The following is a 24658-nucleotide window of genomic DNA, read 5'->3' as shown; positions in this document are numbered from 1 at the left end:
GACATTAGCAGCGTTTCTTCGCTGAAATAGAACTTTTGACACAAACAGCAAAGATCAGACATACTGTGTCATTTTGTGGATTTTTTTGCTACTCTTTGGGGGCTAGCTCGCCGAGTTTTCATCGCACAGTGATGAGACACAAATCTTTGTAAGATATATTTTGATTTTTTCCCCCGCCGCCTCTCCCCTGAAGTCCTCTGGCGCGCCTCACACTTTGAAAACCGCTAACATAGGTAATAGACTGATTGTCATAAAGCCCCCCTAAATGTCGAATGGTAATTCTATTTCTAGTGTTAAATATAAGTAATTTTCACATGCATTGATAAAATGCCATAAGGGATGGAAGAAGGGATGACCATTTTAGAAGAGGGATGATTTTGACCATTTTCCCCCCAGGGGGGATGCCCCCCCATCCCCCCTCAACTCGAGTACTGCCTGTATGCTACACCAATGTATGCATATATATTTATATATTTTATTTTTACTACTGAAACACTGGCACACTGTTAGAAACTCTTGTTTAAAAAATATCACACTCTGACCAACAATGAGTTACTTTAAAGCGAGTTAGTCCCTTGGTGTTGGGGCTAATGATTATTCTGAGACTATAAGTCTGTATTGTATTGAATGGAGCACTATTGTTATCAGTGGAGTGTCCTGAGATACAGTAAAGCTGAGTATATACTGTCATGTAAACCAAAACACTGACATTTAAAATAAGATGTTTATGTATGTGTAAGTGTTTCAGCATACTGGAGGTCCTGAAACAGATATGTCCCATGTATATTGCTCTACCTAACTTTGATAAAATTGAGTCGTGTGTGGCATTTATTTGAATTAAGGCAAATGCCAGCACCAGATAACCCAATCCAAACTCAACAAGTCAGAATAGATTTGCATTTATTTGAATTAAGGCAAATGCCAGCACCAGATAACCCAATCCAAACTCAGCAAGTCAGAATAGATTTGAAATGTAAATGTAAATGCCATCTCACTTATGTAGAAATATTTTTTCAGAACAAAATCATTGTTTATTATTCTTTAGTTGTACAAACTGGGTCCGAAAAAGTACAGCATGGAATTTTCAGTGCCTTATAGAAAGAGTGTGATGATGGCTGAGGATGCAAACAGGAGGATGACACTGGAACCAGTGGGTTTGGCACTGTTACACAAGTTCCCTTCACAGCATTTCACGGCACCAACACACGCTATGCTGGTTTGGCAGCCCTTTGTAACCACGTCATAACCTGCAAAATACAATGAGATAACTCTCAGAAACCACTTCACAAAATCATATTTTGATGTGTAAAATAGCCACCAGGTATTCAGAGCAGCAACATATTGCATCAGCTGGTTTTTGTATGTGTGCTTCTCAATAAGGAAATCTCTAATGTGACAGAAAAACTTACCGTCTACTCTGAGAGAAAAACAACGGTTGAAGATCACAGGACAGGATTTGGTGTCTGTGCAGGATTTAGGATCGGCGGCTGTGCATGTGTAGCATCTTAATCCACATGCTATACAGAGACACACAACACCAGACAGCAGATCAAGATATTATGTTGAACTGTTACTCACTCATCACAAATAGTGGGGCAGTTTTCTCTTCTCTTAATAGTTTGACATTTTATAGTTGAATTATTCTGTATTATCATTTCGGGAGCCTTTATGGGATAGCTAAGCAGGGAGGTGACAGAAACTAAGGGGAGCAACATGGGAAACAAAAGCTCTTGCCTAAAAATAGTGAACTACTGACTGAATTAATGTAAGTTCTCTTTTTGGGTAATACGATATTTTGTTTATTGACATATTTTCACCATGAGGTTTAGCAGCGAAGACTGAAAAAACTGTTTGACAGTGAGGTCTAAAGGGTTTGCAAGGGTTAAACAATAGAGATAATGTATTAATTACTGTTTTGTGCTCAGCTGTGCTAACCAACTGCTGTCTGTAGCCTTATGTGATGACAAACATAAAAATGGTATTAATCTAGCAGATAAACATATTCACCAAAATGTTAACCTTTTACTCTAAATTTCTGAAACTACTTCCTTTACAGCAGGGATGTCCAAAGTATGGCCCGGGGATGACACAAAATATTACTTTCTGAATGTATTTGTGAAAGACAAGAGTAAGAGTGATACGTTTTAAACTTAAATGTTAACAGACTTTGCATTACTCATAATAAGTCATGTTAAGAATGAATCTTCACATTGTCAAATCTGGCCCTCTTTAAAAAAAAAGTTTGGACACCCCTGCTTTACAACTTTTCATAACAACCTTTAAACATCAACAAATTTCTTCAAGTTCAAGTTCAATGTTCACTCAAAGCACATAGTCATAACTTGAAAGCTGTTCTTACCTGTAGTCAGGCTCATAAACAAGATCAGAGCTCCAGAAAGCTGCATCATGAATCGAGAGAAAAGCAGACAGAGAAACGTTTCGTTGAAAAGGCAAACTGGAAAGAGCACTTCCTCTTTCATCTCCAACTCCTTCCCAATCTAGTCTTCCGGCATGGGCGGACTGGGACAAAAAATCGGCCCTGGCATTTTGGACCAGAGCAGCCCACAACCCCCCCACCCAAATGCAAATGCACGGTATGCCAGAATGCCAGTCCGTCCCTGTCTTCCGGGTCTTGAACATTTGCATTTCTCCACAAAACAACCTCCCAGTGACCTGAATACTGTTGGCCCTAAAGTAATCTCATTATCCCTGAGAGGAATTTAACGCTTTTATATAGCCTATTAGATTGTCTTTAATAGCAGTATTTTTTTAATGTGATGAATTTAGTAGTAGTAGTAGTAGTACCAAAGCTTTTATTTTTCACCTCTGCCCTCATTAGCTGTCTCAACAAATAACAGAAGCAAACAGTTTCACTTCCTTCAAGTTCTAATTCTGGAGGTCTAAATCTGCAAACACTACAAACAATGCACGTACTCATGCGCATCACATGAACAAATAAGACTCTGAATTAAAATAAAAGTCAGAAACAGAGTGGACATATGGAACTGAATTAGAGAAGTTTAAGCCAAATGGAAAACTTTGACCAAGCAATGACTAAACTTTTACTTTTAACTTTTTTAACTTTTAATGACCAAAGATTTATTGGTTAGCTTTTGGCCATGCCAACCAGAGAGTGACATGAGTTTACCGCAAAAAAGAAAAAAGAAAAAGTAAAATAAATAAAATAAAATAAAAATAAAAAGATAAAAAGTGTCTTTGGCATACAATCATCTGAAAACTTGATGCTACTAAATTCATTATTAATCATCAATACATAAAAGGCTATATTTTTGTCAAACCTTTAACATCTATCTTGCCTTCTTGTGGGAACAAGAAAACAAACCAAAACAAATCAGCTATATTATGTTTCTGGAATATTTTGAAATATTATTACATTATCTGTCATAGTTATCACTTGATCTTTCAGTGGAATATAATAGAATAATATCTTTTCTTTTTTTTTTTTTGACGTTGTTATTATTTATGTATGTTTGCAGCTCAGTTTCACACATTATGGGACCGGAAGTACTTTAGTAACTTTCTAAATAAAAGCGTGACAAGATGACTAAAAAGCATGTCGAAAGCATGTTGTACAAGAGAAGATCAGCTTGATGATTAAACTGAAACAACTTTCTTCTCTGAAAAATAAAGCTGGTAGATTTTATTTTGAAAAATGTAACCGGAAACCCTTCTAATCTTCTGTTTGACTTGACGCTACTTACGTCATCCACGCGCCTGGGTGATCTCACCACATGCGCCGCTATGTTTTGAAAAGCCGGGCAGCCAAAGAGCCTCATTTAATTTCGTATGTGCACAGACTTTTATACATTTATTCAACATGAATTAAAAGATGCCAAAGCCTCTGAAGAAATCCAGCAGCACTCAGCCCTCCATCAGCAGGTACTTTGGAGGACTGAGCAGCAGCAGTGCATCCAACACTCAGTGTCCTGCTCAGCACCAGCCTTTAAGAAGCAAGGTGAGGTGTAACACATCACACACACACGATCAGATCACATGCATCACACAGTGATCATTACTAAACCTGAACTGTCTCTGTCCTGCAGCAGAAACTTTCCCCTGATGAAGATGACTTTGGACTGCCAACAAAACGAGCCAAGCTTTCCCCACAACACCAGCAGGTGGAGGATTTGGACTGTGAGCCCTCTTCATGTCATACCGATAAACGTGAGTGTGTGTCAACCTCGCACAAAAAAATACACTGATTCCTTCTCAGCCTTCTCAGCACAGGTCACCCACACACACACACACATGGCCAGCTTCCTAAAGCGTCACATTTCTACAGATGGTGGAGCTGCTTGTGATGCCAGACAAAAACTGGAGATTTAACTGGCTGTGTGGGTTCATATATCTAATAATCAAACTTTGACTCTCTCTTCAGACACAATGCTAAAATCAAGCCGCGGAGCAGGCGGCCTCTGCTCCTCCACCTTGGAGAAGCTGAAAGGCTTCACCTGTTCGGCCGATCCCAACGTCGGGCGCAGTGATCCTCAGTGGGATGAAAAGAAGACAGATGGTGCGAGCAGTAAAATCTGTGAGCACGGAAGCAATGTTGGGCCTCTTCGGAGCGTTTCAAATAAACACAGCGATGATACAAAACCTCAGGAGGAGCAGGAAGATGAAGAGGAGGAGGTCGGAGAAAAAGCTGCTACAAAACAGGTGCACAATGTCAATGTTGACTCCCTCACATCACTATCATCAGTAGCTTGGGCAGCCTAAGGATGAAGGTTAAGGCCCTGCTAAAGTATCCATGAGCCAAGCAACACCAGAGGAGCTGACACTGACCTCTGACCTTTTGAGGAGGGCGAACAAAAACTCAATTTCCACATATAAAACCCTGATTCCAAAATAGTTGGGGCACTGTGTAAAATGTGAATAAAAACACAATACATTGATTTTCAAGTCCTTTAAAACCTATATTCAAGAGAATACGGTAGAAAGACGTGATATTTAAACTGAACATCTTTTTGAAGATGCTCCTTTCATACCCAGTCATGATTACAAAATATTTACAAAAAACACAATAAAGTTTCCCAGTTTTAACAGAAAATTAGTTGTCCTTTACCATATTCAACTGAATATAGGTGTTAAAAGATTTGCGGTGTCACAGCGTTTTAGGAATTGGTGTTTAGGGTCAATGTGGTCTTACCCACAAGAGTTTGAGTTGTGTAAAGTGCTGAAGAGCTTCTTCTTTTCAGAGAGTTTGAGTTTTGTTATTCCCTCTTGCTAAGCATGTGCACATGTGATTATATGTCAAGTAGTGTTCACTGAATTTTTAAGCAGTTAGGTATTATAAAAGACAATTGATTGAACTTGTATGGGAAAATACATTTTGCATGAAGTGAGTTTTTAGAGAAATGGAGAACTAAAACCTTTGTCTTTTCAGTATCAACAGTATCCCCACTCAAAGTATGAATTTGTATGATTTATTTTTGGTTGCTTATGCAGGTATTTGGCTTCACTCAGTTTGGCAAGTCAGGAGGAAGACGAGGAAGAGGAGGAAGGACTGCAGAGCAGAGTCCTCCGTTAGACTCTAGCGCCCCCTCTAGACGCTCAAAGAGCGTGTACACTCCCCTGGAACAGCAGGTCATCCAGCTGAAACAGCAGCATCAGGATGCGTTGCTGGCTGTGGAGTGTGGTTACAAATACAGGTTCTTTGGAGAGGATGCAGAGGTGAGAACTGAAAAGCATCTGATGCAGGAAGCGAATGAACTGTATCAATCCAAGATATCAAATATGTTGCTGGATGAAAGTCATGGTGCATACTGTATCTAACTTAATAATGAAATTGTGTCAGTGTTTTTGTCTTAGTATGTTTGTTCAGAAAATATCAAGCTCTCCAGGTACCATCATTATGACAGACGTCAAAATACAGTAGTGGTGGCTATTCCACTACAGACAGTCTACGAAGAGGCAGGTTTATTCCTAATAAAAAGATTATTTATTGTTGAATCCTGGATGAAACTTGTTCAAGAAGCTAAGAACTAATTTGGTGTATAAGATCTGAACATGTCTTCCTATTAGAGCCACGATTGCAGTGTTTTTGAAACATTCATTATACTGTACCTCCACTTACATCTTGGCTCGTGACTACATAGCCGCCTGATATTGAAACAATATGTTACAGAAAAACACTGTACATTTTTAGAAACGATTTCATCGGTTCTTCCACGTACAACTAGAGAGAAGTGGTACACATACCATAGTTTGGGAACAAGTGTGCCAGAGGATTTCATATTTGATTTCTCTATATGTAAACACTGGTGTCAAAGTATATTGTTATCTGACTATTACCGTGAATACTCAGATGAAATCAAACTTTCACGCACACTTTATTCTAAATCAAAATGTTATATACGCTACTTTCAATTATCCATTAAGGCAGCACAGATTTTCTTGACATCTTTGTGTGTGGACAGATTGCTGCAAAGGAGCTCAATATCACCTGTCATCTGGATCACAACTTCATGACGTGCAGCATCCCCACACACCGTTTGTTTGTCCATGTCAGACGGTTGGTGTCTCATGGACACAAGGTATGAAATGTATCTTGCGCATTGTTTGATTTTCCAGGTTGTGTACTGTCATTTTGTTTCTTAGCTCTACATTATTGTCTTTCATTTCTAGGTTGGCGTGGTTAAGCAGACAGAGACGTCTGCAATCAAGGCCTCAGGGGCAAATAAGAACGCTCTGTTCACTCGTCAGCTCAGTGCTCTATACACCAAGTCCACTTTAGTGGGAGAGGGTATCCTTACAGACTGTGTGTGTGTGTGTGTGTGTGTGTGTGTCCTTAAAACAGTTCTTCTATAAGTGCTGTCCTTGACAGTCTTTTTTTGAGATGTGAACCCGGTCTGCAGACTGGGGGATGTGGAAGAGGGGGCCTCTGGTGATTTGATGTTGGACCCACCTGACAGCTTCCTGCTTTGTATCAGTGAGAACTGGGACAAACTAAAGAAGCAGCTCACTGTAGGGATGGTGGTGAGTCTGATGAGTACTGAGTCATAAAAGCTACAGATGCATTCAAGCAACTTGCTTATCAGGGTGGACCGTTTGAAGCAGATTTTGTGTATTTTTATGTAACTAATTAAGTACCAGCTTATTTGAATGTTATCTCTCTACCATCTCTTTTAAATATACTCTCACTCTGTAGTCGATGATGTGCCATAATCCTGTCTGTGGAGAAGAATTGGGTCATTATTACGACAATCGATACATCTAAATTCTAATGGCTTTATTGGCAAATAATGTTACCAGTATGTTTGTATTAGTAGTCACAGATTTTGACTACTGACAGACCCCTGAAATTCATTTCACGCATGTATTTGTGTATGTAGGCGGTTCAGCCCAGCACAGGAGACGTATTACTGGACTGTTTCCCTGATGGGCCGTCTCGCTCTGAGGTGGAGAGTCGTGTCTTAAAGATCAACCCTGTGGAGATTCTGATCCCTTCTAACCTCTCTGAAGAAACCCTCAGACTCCTGCAAAGCATCACCAATGCCAGGTAATCTGCTGTCAGGGCACTAGGGGGCAGTCTGAATCCATTTACTACATTTACAAAAGTGTGTGTGCGTGTGTGTGTCTGTTTGAGTGAGTTTCATTCTGAGGGACTGTGTTTAGATTTCACCCAGCAGGTACTGTAGACAGTTGTTTCGTGTGGAGCTCTCTGTACTCAGTCTGGATGAGGAAATCAATGTAAGTTGTTAAAAAGGGTGCAACCAAGGCTTTTTTATTTTAAACCTTCGTAGCCTGACTTTCCTAATACTTATTTTACAAGGAAAAATATTTGTAAGATCCTGTATTGAGTTAAACACATGATGTGGCTATAAATGGTGAAAAAAAAGTTAATAAAAGTGGACTGGAAGCCCCAGCAGAGTCTAATAAATGTGTTTGTGAGCCTTTACAACTTTCTCAAGGGTCAAAGAAATAAAGTCCATCGTTATTTTTCCAAAGCAGGTGTGTGGAAGTCCACTGGAGCAAACTATAGTTACTGGGGTAAAGAAGTTTGTCTTAGTTTTTGTACATAGAGACACATATGTGAAATCAATCTTTGTGCTCACATCTATGCTTTGTGTGACAAATATGTGTGTGTTGACGCTGAGAAAGGACTACAAACTAGCAAAGTGATTTATGTGTGAAGCACATCCTGCATAACATTTACAACATTGGCAACATAACAGGTATGTGATGCTTTTACCCCAAGTAAGTAGTGAATAAACATTCAGAATGATATTATCCACCCCATTGTGAAAAATGTTAGGTAGGTAGTAAAGTTGAGATCTAGATGTTGGAATCCAAGGACAATTAAAGGACAGACTGTCTTTAGATAACAGTCCAGGGCCCTTATGAACATTAAAACAGGTTTTGCTCGCTGGAATCATTCCTGCTTTAGACAATCCTTTTGTTGTGTGCTTTCAGGTGATTAGGGTGAAAATCACTATCCTTGTTCTGTGCTAAAATGTATTTAAAAGTTTATCGAAAGCTAATATGACTTAATTTGTCAGATTATGTGATTATCTTCCCAGGTTACAGTTTATACAGTACAAAATATCCTCTTATTATCATTGTTTGTCAACTGCATCTCAGCAGGGAAACATTTTAGGGAGTCCTAAAAAGACTTAAATACATTTTTACACAGAACAGGGGCTGTGGGGTCTTTTAATGGCCAGTATGAACAGGAGGAATTAGTACAGCAAGCAAAACCTCTTTTAATGTACATGTGTGTACCTGTCTACATTATAGAAATTATTAATCATTGTTGTAGAAATGTGGCAGTAGTCAAATAATCTAAGTGATTAGCTCAGCAGAAGCACGGGAGGTACAATAGGGAGTCGTCAACTTTTATGTTGGACTAATGAGCTTTAGCTGACTTTCTGATGCCAAAGCAGTCCTCTATTTAAAGTTATAGTTAAGGTATTTTGAAGTGGTGCTGTATAAGATACTTATCCATAGCTAGTCTGTTACTTACAGTAGACGATAGTCAGTGTGACCCCAGTTTCGAGAATCCGACAGGGACAGAAGCAGAGTTGTGCACTGTAGAGGACAGGGTCAGCAGTAAAACACATATAAAACCTTGGCCACATAAAACAGTTCGAAAAGTTCACTTCAAAATATCTAAGAGTTTGCTGTGTGATGTCAGGCAGCCTTTTCGTTTGGTCTGCTTCTCCCAACTGGGGATGCACTAACCGCTGCTTACCGTAGGAAGCACACTGACTATGGTTAAGTGCTTCATACATGAAGGCTGCTGTATGAAAGATCGAGATGGAGTGAAACTGTTTGTTTTTTTTGTTCATTGGCTGACTAACTACGCGGTCAGCGACAATGACGTCGAACTGATGTGTTCCAGAAACCTGTTGCCACCATTCGTCTCATCTTTGCTGACAGTCTGCACCCAGCATGTTCACTCCAGTGGGGATGGGTTCCTCTGGAGGCTGCCTGTGATTGCATTATGCTGTGAAAATGAAACGAGGGAGTGGAGAGGATTTGATTAGAAGGGGATGGTTGGATAAATGGGAAGGATGTCTGTTACTCTCTGCCTCTTTTGTATTTGACTGTTCAATGGTGCACATTTCTAATTTTTCACCTTTTTAAATTCCAGCGGCTATTTTCTTCCTTTTTAATTTTTTCCCCCCTCTCAGTTTAATTTTGATTCTGGAAAATGTGGTTCATTTGTATTCGTTCATCTCTTTCTTTCTCCTACCCCCCCTCCTCCTTTTTTCTCAGCTGTCCGTGATTATTGTGGAGATCGGCTTATAATGGCCAGTCCAATTATTGTGTTTGAACAGCACTGCTCTCTAGCGTTGTGCTCACTGAAGACAAGACTCAATTTGCAACCTGTATAGTACAAAAGACAGGGCAGCTTTGTCTGTTCAGCTCAGACAGAAAATTTATCACATACAATACTCAGCTATGCCAGGCGCATTATAGATCACTACTGTTGGCGACCTCTCAAGATATTTTTCTAGGTGATTTTGCGATTCATCAGACTGAGACTCTTAAAATGCACAAATGGATCTGAAATAGATGTTCTAGTGACATCACAGTAATGTCACTCCAACACATTAAAAAATACAAAAGCAAGACCCACCCAGGTGAACATTTAAAACAGGGGATTTTTATGGCCGCTGACGTTAGCTCAACAGCCTCTTTGTCTCTGGGGTGGGCTGACGAGACGGGCCCCCTGGCAACGGGATTTATGTGTGTCCATGGAGCGGCGGGTAATGAGTCCCTGGGAGGTTGGTAGTAGCTAGGTGCAGTATTAGTTGCTTTACTCATCCACATCCCGGAGTCATGAGTCAGGATCAGAGAGTGAACAGGATTAAAGCAGCTGAAAAGCTCACAGGCTGATACTGTCAACACAAATGTTCTTGCTTTCTCACTTTTCCTAAGATTTTAAGTCGATGACTGACAGTCTTGGAAGTTAATATTACATCCAGGGTAAATGGTAAGGCAGCAGCCATGCATCAGGATAGATCCACACAAGTACACACACACAAATGTACATGTGTGTAGATTTTATGGCCACTCTCAGAGCGTTTTGTGTTCACCCTGCAGCTATAGATACCGATTAAGCGCCTTAATCTGTTGGACATATTAACCTATTGACCTTTTGATTTTTTATCACCGTACGCTAAGTGTGCAAAAATTAATTTCTCAAGACGTGGTACATCACTTTTTTCATGTGAAGCACCCATCCATGCACATCTGTCGCTTGTCTAAACCTCAAATACAAAAGAAGAATCCTATTTTCCCACATGTTACCACCCCAATACAACAGAGATGAATGGAGTTCAGTGCTCCTTCCAGAAATGGCATGAACAGTATTCAATGAAACTACTTTGAAACTGTTGACAGAATATTGTCCAGAGTGGTGGGGATACTTTTTCGGAAAGACACACTGCTGTTAAGCAATGCTAATATTCATGGTCCCCAGAAGGTGAATCCTACTGACTGTGATTCCTTCACCTTTCGTCCAGCGCCACCATGAGACTGATATTTTTGCTGAAACGCTACACTACACCTCTCTATCCCCGGATCAATACTAGCAATTGACGCTGTTCTTGTAAACCTCATAATACGGTTGAATTGACTGGTTAAATGATTAATGGTCCCAGTTGCACTGCTGGCACAATATGCGGTCTATTGATCAGTTTTATGCAATCATTGTTCCCAGTTCGACCAGTGGACTGAAGTGAACGATAATTATTCTTCTGTGTGTGTGTGTGTGTGTGTGTGTGTGTGTGTGTGCGTGCGTGCAAGCATTACAGTAGAAAATGGAAGATAGAAAATGCTCCAGCACTGCGTCCGTAGCCACGTGTTTACCTTGGTTGCCCTGGCAACAACAGAGCAGACAAAGCAATTGAGTCCTTGAAAGCAGCAATGCCGAGACAGTGAATGGAGCAATAGGGAGGTGTGATGGCACAACAGGGAGCTGCAGGGAAACTGTTCGTGTTTGCGTGTATGTGACTGAGGTTTGCACGTGTGTGTCCATAGAGTCTGGCTGAACAAAAGGACGGCTAGAACACGCAGTGCTTCTGTATCTCATTTGTTCTCACAGGCAGGAAAATGATCAGATATCGGATGCTGCGTTTCCTTCTGTCTCTGCAGTCACAAGCATCACTGACCTCTTGTATCAATGCTGTCATGTTGTTCCTCTCCAGTGCTCAGGCTGATGACCGAGTGAGAGTTGAGAAGAGGGACAGCGCTCAGTTTGAGTTTGCCTCTGCAATGAACACAGTCACAGAGTTTTACTGCCACACCCAGGAGAAAGGTGTGTTTGTTTGTGACGTTGCATGCGTCTTTTCTTTTCAGTCTTTTACACTTTTACTCCCTTTAGTTATGTAAAATATTATTGAGACCAAGACAGCCATTCAGCTGTAAAGCACTGGCTCTGTTTATATGTGACATGTTTGTGTGTCTGTCCTCCAGACTCTCGCTCCCTGTCAACTGTAGCGTCCCTGGATAGCCCAGTAATTTGCTGTCTGGGGCCGCTCATCCAGTACCTCCAAGAATTTTACTTAGAAAGAGTTCTCAGGAGTGAAAGGTACATGCAAACACATTTTGTTGTATGTCCATTAGTCTTTCAAATTGTGGGTAGAACTGAAATGCTGAGTCATTTAATCGAGCACTTGACTAACATAAAAATAATTGCCAACTATTTTGAATTTTATTGACTAATGTGTGAGATTTTGAGCTTTTCTGTTAGATGTAATTATATAACTATATTATATATTATAAACAAAAATATCATTTGATAATGACACCTTGGATTCTGGGAAGTTAAGATGGTTCTTTGATACCTTACAGTTATTTACCACCGTGCATATTGCAACTTATTTTCACACGTGTGGCTTTAAAATACAGCATTTTTAAAATAGGAAGTTGAAAGACATTTTTAAAAGTATTTCCATTACGTAGATAATTTGATCATGCAACTGTCAATCAACTGTTATTTATGACCTTGTGCTCCATGCAGCTCATTTCGGCGTCTGTCCTGTGCTTCAGAAGGTATGATCCTCAGTGCCGCCACCCTCAGGAACTTGGAAATCCTCAACAATCAGGTAAAGGAACATCTCAGCTGGCAGTCACTGATCGAGCATAATGAAGGGATGAGGTCTGTCTGGATGATAAATGGTTTACACTGTGCCATACTGTAATAATCCCTCCAGCGTATACTAATTGCTAAACAGAAACATCTGCATTCTGTCTTTGACTTGGTAAAGAGAAATGTCGCAACTTTTGGATGGATTGCCCTGAAATTTTGTGCAGACATTTACATCTGCCTCAGGATGAGTTTCCATTGCTTTAGTATTTGCTTAGCTTTTCATTTAAGATTTTAAATCTCTTTCAAAATCAGCTGCTTTAAGTTAAGTCCTCACTTTTGTGACTTATGTCTGACTTGAATCCAAGTGTTAAGTGCACTGCTCTGCCTAGATCACTGAGGTTGAGGGAGGCTGCTGAACAGAATTGTGATGATTTGGGAGTTTGGACTTAATGTTTGTTACATCCGTCTTTGTAAAAAAGCCTGGGGGAGGAGGCAGACTGACCTGCTTTACTTAAGATTTCCCACTTTGGCAAACTTTCAGCACTTAACAGTGTCGACAGCTGGCCAACTAGAAATGTCATGCAGCTTACCAGGTACACAGCCACCTTCCACTGCAAATACTTTTTTTTTTATATAAAGTCACGACGGCCCTGATTACTCCAGCACATCTTTTACAATGTTCAGTGACTAGTGAGGTTTGTGTGCACCTCAAAGGTCGGCATGACTCCACTGCAGCCGTGGCACTAAAGTTCGAGCTCAGTTCAAGCCTCCTCACCTGACTACTTGTGGCTTCCATCTCCTGCTCACCTCTCATGTGTGTTACATCATATTGTTCTTTTCCTGTTGAAATTTGGCTCATTTAAATGATGTGGGTGTAAGCTGTGTTTGTGCATTCTTTCAATGATAGACAGATGGTGGTGTGAAAGGCAGTCTGCTGTGGGTGTTGGATCACACTCGCACTCCATTTGGGAGGAGACTGATGAGGAAGTGGGTGAGCCAGCCACTCACAGACGCACAGTGAGTAGAAGACCTCTGTTGAAACTCGACAGTGCTGAACTGCACTGATCCAGTTTCTTTCTCTAATCTTGTCATTCTGCTACACAGTGCCACACAATACACACACACAATAAGTCTGAACACCAGGAGTTTATCTGGATTATGTGGGAACTTTCTTTCCCTGAATTAAGCATCACAGACAGACACTGCTTATGCTGCTTTTACGTCATGTGGGATGACTGGTAGAAGTTTATGCTCTTGGGACAACTGAAGATGGTTGTGTGAGGATAATGGTTATTCCAGTAATTTTTAAATGACATGAATGGGGCAATACTACTATTACATGATACAAGATTTAGATTGGAGATGTTAGAATTACCTCTTGCATGACACTAAAAAGCTGAATTGAATTGATCAAACAAGCTCTAGCCTGTCAAACCCAGGACAGGCTGCAGGATTTACACACAGTTTAAGAGAAAGCACTGCCTCGCAGGGCTAACTTTGTGCGAAATAGGCCACACTGGGCTTACACGCTACAGGACCAGGAGCAGCTTTGCATTGTTGTTTCAGCGTGACAGAAAGCACACAGCACAATGATTGCATGTTGTTGTTTGATATGAATGTTTATTATAGGTATTATAGAGCCTTTAATGTAAATGCTTATTCTCCACCTAAGAGAGCAGTTGCTGCTTTTTTGAGAAACACTGCAGGGTGAAAATATAAAAAGTGTTCTGGAGGCGACCTCTTTAAATAAAAACACTGAAACTGACTCACAGCACCTCTGCTACAAACAACGTCTCACATTTAATATTGTAGTACTATTCCAGTTCTCTTCTCTGCAGTATCCATATATTGATTGTGCGTGTGTGTGTGTGTGCGAGTCATCCTCTCCCTCGCACAGTGCAGGGATTACAGCTGTGGGTCACACACAGTGCTCTCAGATTATACAGATAGCTCCTTTTACAGAATTTCAACATGACTAAAACCCAGATTACACCAGGGCACATTAATTCCGAGATACACGGTGCAGCATGACACAAACACTCATATGCATGAGTGTGAGATTGATTGTATTACATAACAAAGCTTGACTTATCTGCTTTTTTCAGTTCATTTTTTTCAGATGTTCAAACTCACAGAATAAATGTGTATTTTTTACCGTTTATGTCATTTTTGAGTTAACAGTTTACGTATACTCCTATTCATTTTTCGTCCCGCCACATTATAAAAAATACTAAAATGCTGCTCAGGTTTGATCTATTTTTGAACTGATGCACACATCTCAATAGTCCAGTGAAACACATTTAATAAATTACCAGAAATTATACCCTAAAGATGCTGTAAACACAAAGAGATTCAACTCAATATAGATACCACACACATAGATGGTTGCCTTGATGTTGTTTAGGCTACTTGCAAACCTCAGCACATCACAGAAGAAGCCAGTCATTTGCAAATCTTTACTTATTTGTTCTAAGTTCAGAGCATCTTTTTGAAAAACAGTACATTTCAATCGAGCAATTTAGCACTCCAAGTGACAAATTTCTTTTGCTGATTACTGGGATTGAACCTTTTTGATTTCTTTGACTCTCTGCCTTCCTTCATTCCTATCTACTTTCTCTCCTTTCCTTTTCTTCCATGAACCCGTAGGTCGATCTCAGAGAGGCAGGATGCTGTGCAGGAGATCCTGGAGTCGCACTCTCTCACTTTAAATTCCATCAGAGCTCTGCTGTCACATCTGCCCGACCTGGAGAGAGGCATCTGCAGCATATACCACAAAAAGGTAAAAACACCTCCTGCCCCCATGAACCTTTTTTTTCACAACTTATTTTGATACAGTTGGTAATCGTTGCTGTCAGTTAACATTTTACTTGTCATCTTCAGCTAAGATCTGTGGGCGTAGTGGCACAGTTAAAAGATGGTCCTCTTTTATTTTGCATAAAAATGAAAAGCAAAACAATTTCCTCTCTCAGTTTCTCTCTGCCTCTTTTCTATCTCTCCCCCATCTCGCTCTCTATTTTATGGTGTGCTTCTTGATTAACAACAGGGAGCAGTCACCTCAGTGGCACTTACCTGATTGTCTGACACAATCTCATTTCCCATCGGTCCCATTTTTGAAATGTCAGAAGGTTTCATCCCACATGTGTGTATGTTGTACAGAGATGAGAGAGGAACTCTGGTCTGAGCTTGATGTCTTGTTTCATGTTTAACTTCCTGATTCCTTTTTGACAAGAAAATGATCAAATGTCACTGAACACACACACACACACCACACAAGGGGGACTTAATTGTCATTTTGCCCATCTGTAGATAAATGGGCCTGTGTGTAATGGCCCGTGTCTTTATGGCTCCATTGACATAATGGGAGAGAGGGCATGCTTATGGTCTCCAGTCACTGTCTGTTTGGGTTCATCAAAGAGCATCACAGGCTCTGCTGACATGGGGGACCATTAATTAATACCATAAACCATTGTCAGTGTGACTCATTAACCTTTCATGACTTGGTACTATACTGTGACATCCCTAATGGCAATATGAAGTCAATATCATCTGAAATATAACACCTTTTTAGAGGTATTTCCATGAAGAGCATTGATTTTGCAGCATTAATTTGTTTTCATCTGAAATGATCACCGGTTCTATTTTTAAAGCCACTCCATTGATCGTGAGGACACATAAAACAGTAGCTGCTTCAATATTACATTATATATCGTGGAGATGATATTAACACAAAATAAAACAAGTACAGTAATTGCAACTTTTCTTTTATACCTGAGCCAGAGTCCTCTTATTTTAAAGATGATAAATCAAGTGAAATCTGTGTTTCAGTGACATTTTCCTCATGTGTAATGAAGTAAAGCAGCAGGGGGATGTTTTTCTTTCTGCCATATTGTGAAGACTTCAGCAGTCTGGGCTGATGCTAATGACTGGTGTCTCTGAATGTTGGCTTTAATGAATCGTTGCTCTTTAAGCTTGGCTGTCGTAATCAGTGCAGATGAGATTTAGTGATCTAATCTCGCTGGCTTACAGAACCCCCCAGTAACACAACACAACACAGCACACAAAGGAATGCAGAGAACATGATTTCAATGTTATTTCTGGTTTGTTAATGCTCATTGCTTTCTGATCAATTTCAGTCTTCATGTCAGGATCGATCATTTCCACTTCATCAGATATTATTTGTGTCTTTGTGCGTTCCAGTCTTCTACACAGGAGTTTTACCTCATTAGTAGAAGTGTTTCTCAACTGGGACTTGAACTGCAGGCCTTGCTCCCAGCTATCCAGTCACAGATCAGCTCGGCGCTGCTCCGAGGCCTCTTGTTGGATACGCCTGACCTGCTGGCTCCAGCCCACAGCTTCCTCAAGGTGCTAAATGAAAAGGCTGCCAAGTGAGTATCCAGCAGCATGAAAAGGAGGCAGTATTTGTGAGTATTTTGCACGTGCAGTGCAAAAACGGTACAGGACCGTCGGGTTAACACAGAGATATCTCCAGAAAAAATAAAACAAAGAGCTATTAGGATCAATGCTTTGATCCAAAAGTGAGGGATGAATGTTTGATACACAAGAAAGCTATATGGTTGACTGATATGCTACTCAGAACATAATAGTTTTAAGATTTGTTTCTGAGTGGTCAATATTATTCATTCATAAAAGAATAAGGTCAATCAAGTCAATATTCTATCGTCAACACATTGCTTTGTTGTATACACTCACTGTAGTCTTGTGGATATGGAGTGTGGGGCAGCAACTGAAGATAGTTTTCATAATGGATTAATCTATTAAGCTTTTTCAAATGAACTGATAAACTATTTAGTCTATAAATGTCAGAAAATAATGAAAAATGCCCCAAAAAAGCAGCAAACCTTCACATTTTTACGAGCTGAAACAATTTTTACTTGATAAATGACTCGATAACTGATTACTTGATTATCATGAATGGTCATTGATTGAGATTGTGCTTTTTACTGGAGGGCTGAGAATAATACAATTAGCTTTTGGGAAGATTGTTTTGCTAATTAACCTGCCTGGTACCCTGTTTTGTGTGATGAGTATATCAAAGGTAAGAGAGGATTTCATATGTTTTTAAATTTTTATTTCTTTCAGTTTGAATGTTAAACGCTTGTCCAAAATGGTAAATGTGGAAATAAGTCTAACAAGTTGACATGAAAACATAAAACACAACACAGAACAGATAGGTGCATGCTGCATGTCTGCTGTTGCTCCACATAATGAATGATCAGCAGTTGACATGAAGCTCCACAGAGACAAACCTTTTAGGCTGCTTGGATGTGTACTGTGGTACGTTATCAGCGGCTCTCACATTTTGACTGTGTTTTTGTGTGTTTGTGGAGGTCTGGAAATAAGACTGAGCTGTTCTCAGATCTGTCCGGCTTCCCGGTGCTGAGGGAAAGGAGAGAGCAGATCCACGCTGTCGTCAACGAGATTCAAGAACACCGCAAAGAAATCCGACAGACACTGAAGGCCCCGGCATTCGACTACACAGCCGTCTCTGGACAGGAGGTACTGTCTGTGTGTGTGTGTGTGTGTGTGAGGATGGGAGTGAAAGACAGGTGGGAGGAGATTGAGTCACAGTGATGATCTGATACGTGTGTGTTTTTGTATGTTTGTGTGTCAGTTTTAATCAAAAGTGCCATGTTCTTTTGTCAGTCTGCTCCCGCCTTATTTATCAAAGTCTTCCTCCTTTGCCCTCAGTTTCTGATTGAGGTGAAGAACTCACGATCGTCCAGTGTTCCTCCTGACTGGGTGAAAATCAGCAGGTTGCAACACACACATACACAACCACACACACAGTGACCAACTCTTTTTCAAAATTATGATTGCAGCACTGACTGTCTTTTTAAATGTTTTGCTCCATGGTGTTGAAAATCTCATCTGAACCCACTGACATGCTTTCTGAGTTGATTTTCACAGAGGTGTCATCTGAGAATTTGCTGCATAATTCAGAGGAAATGAATGTTTTTACTGATTGATGTCATTGGTAGTGTGATATGTTTCTCTGTTGTGTCTAAGACTCTAAAGATAGCAAATTACTGATTGAAAAACTGTGGTTAAATTATGTTAATTTAGGACACCAGATTTAGTGATCAACAGTGTATTTATATGACAACAGCAAAACCCAAAACCCAGGGCTAAACAATCTGTTAAACAACTGCTTACCTGCTGGTAACAATATTTGCTTTTAAACAATACTACCAGGTAATTTTATGATGGAATTAATCCAATAATGGTGCGATAACCAATACTTTTCGTGTTGGTAGTGGATAAATAGATATGTGTAATGTAAAACTCATAGTGACGAGTTCACAGAGAAAATATCACCCTCCTGGCAGCCTCTCTGCTGTGTTTCTACCCTAAGTGAATTTGTGTGCTTTAGGTATCAAAAATAACAGACTCAGAAGCAGAAGAGACACAGCCACTCCACAACTACTCGTGATGTTTTCTGCCCACGCCTTGTCCATTATTTTCTTATATCAGGACACTTTATCATACAGTATGTTTTCATACTATAAGCCTTCACTATATTCTAGTGCAGTGGACTAAAAGGTGCAGATTTATATACAATTATGTACATAAAACAATACATTTATTAGTTACTGAACTATCAGTGAGTATTTCACATTGGGCTGTAGATATCAATGATTTTTGGCTGGTACTTGTTGAGGTAACCTTATTTTTTGCACAGAAGAAGTCTTAGATTATTTATTTTAACTCATGAAAAATTGGAGAAAAAAGTTTATGTTTAGATTTTTGTTGAGTTAGCACTGAAGCCTCACAACAAGAAGGTTCCAGGTTCGAACCATGGCTAGACTTGCAGTTTCTGGGTTAATTGGTGACTCTAAATTCACACCGTGTGATTGGTTGAACTGGTGACTTGCCCAGTGTCAGCTGGGATTGGCTCCAAAATAAATGATGCTATAAGTATATACCAAATACACAGCAGTTTCAATCCTTCATACTTTAATCATTTTTTCTCTGCCTCCTCCACCTCACCTCATTGTCCCCTCTTCTCTGCAGTACTAAGGCAGTCAGCAGGTATCACTCTCCTTTCCTGGTGGAGCGCTACAGGAAGCTGCTGCAGCTCCGAGAGCAACTGCTGCTGGACAGCCAGAGGGAATGGACAAATTTTCTGGAGTATGACTGACTGACAGCATATACAGTACACATAAACACAAACAGCTAATGGTAAACTTAAATAAATAACTGCTAAAAACAGTGTCTACAGAGCTCTGAGCCTGCCAGAATTAGTCTGTTTTACCCAAGTACATACTCAGTCTGCTCAGAACACAGTATGCACTTACCTTAATTTACACTTGAAAATCTCTTTCCTCTCTCTCCCTCTCTCTCTGTAGTCAGTTTGGGGAGCACTATCACACCATGAAAAGGGCTATTAGTCACCTAGCAACCATGGACTGTCTCTTTTCATTGGCTGAGGTGGCTAAACAAGGGGACTATTGCAGGTGATATCCTCTCAGGATGACCGTAAATATTGCTGTGTGTTCATGCGCTTGTATTCATGCGTGGGAATTTTTTTATGTGTGTGTGTTTGTGTGTGTATGTGTATGTGTATGTGTGTGTGGGTGTCCTGTGTCGTGTCCTATAGTCTCAGACAGGCTGTGTGTGGGAGTGTGCACCAGGCTCAGCAGTGTGCTCAGCCAAAACGCCAACATTTCTCCCACTCACTCACACACAAAGTTACACACACCTTTTATATTGTCTGTTTCTACCATTTTTTTTTTTTTTTGCGCGTGTGTGTTTTAACTTCACATCCATCCACATCTTCGTGCTGCACTCCCTCTTTTGTTGCTGTAATGTAATTCATCCTGCCTGCTGCTACTCTGCTGCTCTTTAAATCATTGTCTTCTGTTTTGCCATTGTTCTTTTTAATTCACAGACATTTCCCTCTTTTGGTGCACGTCAAAGTGTATTTTTTTTTTCACAGAAATGACATTTTGGCAAATGCACTTTTTTACTTTCTTACCAAGTATGAGATGAGAAGATCACCACTCATGTCTGTACAGTAAATCTAAAAACCAAATTGTGGAAAAAGGAGGAAAGATCTAGCCGTAAAGTATAAAAACATTGCGTTAGATTAATGCGGGGGTCACAGTATGTATGTGTTTCGTGGCTGGGGAAAGCATAAACTTCCTGGAGCCTCTGCTGGTTGCTTGGCTACCTCACAGTGACGACAAGACTCCAGGGAGTTACTGCACCGGACTCCTCTTCTAACTTTCAGCAAGAAAGTGAATACTTTAATTGTGGGCATCTACAGTTTGTTTGTGCGTGTGCATGTATACATTATAGTAGATCATCATGGCAATATTATTGGCCAAATATGGACTTATTGCAAATAAGGAAAGGTCGGCAGCACAAGGACAGAAATAAGAACACAAAGAGAGAAAGTACATAATTAATAAATGACATAGAACCTACACAAAATTAAACCCAAATTACAAGACAAGCAGTATGCAAGTACTCGTAACCAGTGTTGTACTTAAACTAAAAGAGCTTCTATCTCATTGAAGTGAAATGGGGGTGTGAGAAATAGCAGCAAAATAGAATATATGTAAGAATAATATGATGCCATCTACTATAACAGTGTATAGCAAATGTAGACATGTATGTGTGTTTTGACTAAGTGTATTCTGTGTTCAGGCCAGAGGTGTGTGAAAGTCAGCATCAGATTATGATCAAGGACGGCAGACATCCTGCCATCGACTTACTGATGGGAGAGCACAACCAGTATGTGCCCAACCTCACCGAACTACAGGTACAAACACACACACACATGCACACACACATGCACACACAGGCTCATTCAGAGTGCTTTAAACACATTTGAGCCAAAACACACAGACGGTTTTCTTGCTCACTAACTCATTGAGACAGTTCTGAAACAAAAATTACAACAGCACCAACACATAAATATACACGCATATCGACTTGCATGACAACACACGCACTTCCTCGCTCAGTGCTGGAGTGGGTGTGGGTTAATGTTGCAATAGAAGCACAAGCCAATAAGAGGAGAAGCCAAGCTTTCAATCCACCCACCTCCTCAGCTGTGCAGGACAGCATGAAAATATCTTATTCTGTCTCTCTCCTCTTTTGCCTTCTGTCTGTGTCCTCTCCTCTGCTACAGGGTGATGGCAGAAGAACTATGATAATCACCGGTCCTAATATGGGGGGCAAAAGCTCCTACATCCGCCAGGTGGCCCTGATCTGTGTTATGGCCCAGATGGGCTCCTACGTCCCAGCCTCTGAGGCCCGTCTGGGCATGCTGGATGGCATTTACACCAGGTACCAACACAAGCACATTGAGCACATCTACTGGTGCAGTCCTTACATGTTACACGTGATTTCTTTAACCACAGCTGTCAAAATGATAACAGACTGCAGATCCCAAAGTGAAATCAGGCAGGATTGTAAAAAGGCAGAAGCAATCTCCTGTTTTTAATTGTGTTTGTGCCTTCTGTCGCTCTGCAAAACACATTGAAAGTAATCTGTTGTAGTTTAAGTGGTTTGAGTAAATGTTGCATTTGCATTACTGATGATTACTTACTAATGTTGCATCATTGATTTGTTGGATATACAAGAAAGCTTAAGACACAGCCTGCAAACCTAAATCAATGAAATGATTTTGGTCAAATGTACGAGCATACATTTTTCTTGCTTCTAGGAGTATTTTTACAGATAATTATAGTTTTATTTATTTCATTGTTTTTATTATTGTTTACACCCGGAACTCTAAATGGACAATGCACTGGGAAAAAATGAAATAACCTCCAGGTATACTATCCAGATATTAATGCCCAGATTAAAAAAAAAGAAATGATGACCATGAACATAATATTAGTATGATGCAGTCCTATCAAAAGCTAGAATTAAAAATGGTTCATGATCTGTTTAAACTGGCTAAGACATCCAATTTCAAAATCCAGAACCATGAGATCAATAAAAGCATTCACTCGATCCACAAACACCAGCAGGCGTAGATGTTTGTTTCCCCCAGCAAGACTTCCATAAATAATGATACACTCACTTTGAAAGTACACACACTACATGCACTGTACAGCCACTTACATATACCTGGCTTTTATGTAACAATTCAAGCTACTGTACAGTGTTATTCTTTGATGAACAAACAAATGACTTTTTCTAGCTTCGTCTCCATCAACAAGAAGACGAGGAGAGTGACCATGACAACACTCAGGGCGCAATGCACACGTTCACCTCTGCAGAATCTTTCGTATAAGTGCAATGGTGAATCTATTGTCTACAACCTTAGGACAAACAATAAATGAATAACGACGTTGACACAAGGTGAATGTTTGTGGATTCACCTTGTGTCACCTTTGTTGTCTGTGACATGCTTCAGCTTATTTCTAGGACACACTAATCTCTTCTAATTCCACTGTGTTCTTCACCACACAAGAGGAGGAAAAGATGAACAAGAGTTTTTTGACAAGGCTGGCTCTATTGTTCTGTCATCATTCAGTACGATACGATCGTGTAGGAACCCTCAGTACAATAAGGCTTTGTTGGCGAAGATTTTTTTCCCCCAGCTGATGATAATTCTCATCATGATGATAGTAGCAGTAAGCTCTGCATGTAGTTTCCAGTCCTGACTACATATTAGTGTGGAACACAGGCCAATATATAGTCTCTGTTATTCTGCCTCTGTTGCACTATGTGATTAGACCTAATGGCTTGCAGATGTGTGTAATTGTCTTTTTTTGTGGATTTAAGCATGTTCTTATGTATTAACCCAGTAGGAGCCAGAGACATGTCAGCACACTGAGGGTGTGTGTGTCTGTGTATCCATGTGTGTTCTTACTTATATCCTTGAGAGAACTAGTTGGTGGTTAGACCTCATACAGTATTAGTGTAATGGGGTGATATTTGGCCAGTCCTCACAAACGTATGTAAGAGTCTGCTGCAGTTTTTGGTTTTAGGATTGTTGGAACAGTATATATATAAATAAAAGGTTGGGTTTAGTGGACAGAAGCAAGGAACTGATCATAAAATTTGAATTATTGTAGCACAGATCATATTTTGTCATCCTATAAACTGAAAACGAGATTTAAACTAAAGCAACATAATCAAAAACACGTCAGATAGCACGTAACAGTTCAGTGCTGTGTAAAGTGTTTTTATTAAATGATGGAACATTTCATTTATTTTGAATGAAAAGGCTGTAAAGTTGTATTTGGAAAGTTAAATTCTGCCAAAATCCAGATTAAAAAGTTGTATTTGGAAAGTTAAATTCTGCCAAAATCCAGATTAAAATCAGACATACCATTAGTATTTATACAATCAGATAAATAAAGATCATTGTGTGTTTCCACCCTCATGTCTTTAATTATTAAGTAATATCTGCTTTGTTGTTCATTTTTAGGCTTGTTTTATTAATGGGTTGATGGTAAAGAGAGTTGTGACATGAAACACGGGCAACCTGCTGGATTCGAACCAGGGACGTTGCAGTTGGGTGATGTAACTGATCTGCTTTTTTAAACATCTGGATATTTCTGCGGAAAAGCTGGTAAAAAAAGAAATGTTGTTTAGAGAAAGGACTTTGAATTATGGCGTAATTAGTGTCAGCTCCAGGTCAGGGTAGTTCAGTCGGTAAATGTCTACCGTAAGTAAAGCAAATGTGGAAGAGTTTGCACGTGTGTCCCTCTCTTGGTTCAGAGGATAGGTGGCAGAGGTTAATATTCTCTTTCTGTCAGAAAAAATAGCTAATTAATGTCCACAGAGAAAGCACACAGACATTATCCGCTGTCCTCTCTTCACCTCCTCTGTTACCTCTGTTGTCCTTTTTGGTTCTAATTGGACTGATCTGCCTTTCTCTATCACTAAATGTAAGATCCTGAAGCGAATCTGTTTTGATGATAAACGCTCAATCAATTCCCACTGCTGTGTCAAGCTGATAGAGACAGTGGTGGGAATTGCTTCATGTTGTGTGTGTGTATGTGTGTTTATGAGCAAGAAGGAGGCTGACATGGAGTGAGAGCTTTTAGGTTTTACTAGAGTGCAATAAGCAGACTTTGTGGGTTGCGGGTAATGAGATGGTGCGTAGGTGTC

At 40.0% G+C, this 24658-nt stretch overlaps 2 protein-coding genes across 5 annotated transcripts in view; one reads left to right on the top strand and one right to left on the bottom strand.

Moving 5' to 3' along the window:
• Positions 1 to 1006: 1006 nt before the first annotated feature.
• On the bottom strand, positions 1007 to 2559 carry LOC113745642 (lymphocyte antigen 6G-like). Its single transcript, XM_027277970.1, has 3 exons — positions 2360 to 2559; positions 1410 to 1517; positions 1007 to 1247 (listed from the first exon to the last, which is right to left on the bottom strand). Exons 1-3 carry the CDS (start codon positions 2478 to 2480, stop codon positions 1093 to 1095), a joined length of 384 nt encoding a protein of 127 aa, XP_027133771.1. The 5' UTR covers positions 2481 to 2559; the 3' UTR covers positions 1007 to 1092.
• Positions 2560 to 3716: 1157 nt separating this feature from the next.
• The window catches only part of msh3 (mutS homolog 3 (E. coli)), a 37749-nt gene continuing 16807 nt past the window's right edge, over positions 3717 to 24658 (top strand). Inside the window, exons 1-21 of one of the 4 annotated variants that reach the window (XM_019264455.2) lie at positions 3717 to 3976; positions 4065 to 4185; positions 4400 to 4677; positions 5467 to 5691; positions 6438 to 6554; positions 6646 to 6763; positions 6857 to 6996; positions 7353 to 7519; positions 11676 to 11785; positions 11944 to 12058; positions 12491 to 12575; positions 13467 to 13576; positions 15206 to 15338; positions 16757 to 16944; positions 17908 to 18076; positions 18269 to 18333; positions 19592 to 19708; positions 19927 to 20034; positions 21230 to 21344; positions 21717 to 21874; positions 22737 to 23369. In XM_019264455.2, coding sequence (XP_019120000.2) covers positions 3851 to 3976; positions 4065 to 4185; positions 4400 to 4677; positions 5467 to 5691; positions 6438 to 6554; positions 6646 to 6763; positions 6857 to 6996; positions 7353 to 7519; positions 11676 to 11785; positions 11944 to 12058; positions 12491 to 12575; positions 13467 to 13576; positions 15206 to 15338; positions 16757 to 16944; positions 17908 to 18076; positions 18269 to 18333; positions 19592 to 19708; positions 19927 to 20034; positions 21230 to 21344; positions 21717 to 21874; positions 22737 to 22878 — 2907 coding nt within the window. In that variant the 5' untranslated portion in view covers positions 3717 to 3850 and the 3' untranslated portion in view covers positions 22879 to 23369. Of the gene's footprint in view, positions 3977 to 4064; positions 4186 to 4399; positions 4678 to 5466; positions 5692 to 6437; positions 6555 to 6645; positions 6764 to 6856; positions 6997 to 7352; positions 7520 to 11675; positions 11786 to 11943; positions 12059 to 12490; positions 12576 to 13466; positions 13577 to 15205; positions 15339 to 16756; positions 16945 to 17907; positions 18077 to 18268; positions 18334 to 19591; positions 19709 to 19926; positions 20035 to 21229; positions 21345 to 21716; positions 21875 to 22736; positions 23370 to 24658 lie in introns of those variants that run through there. The other 3 variants (XM_019264454.2, XM_010744856.3, XM_027278231.1) reach the window with 3 other exon arrangements.

Source organism: Larimichthys crocea, chromosome III (genome assembly GCF_000972845.2).
Source record: "Larimichthys crocea isolate SSNF chromosome III, L_crocea_2.0, whole genome shotgun sequence".
Taxonomy (NCBI): Eukaryota; Metazoa; Chordata; class Actinopteri; family Sciaenidae; genus Larimichthys; species Larimichthys crocea.
This window is presented reverse-complemented; position numbering and strand designations above follow the sequence as displayed.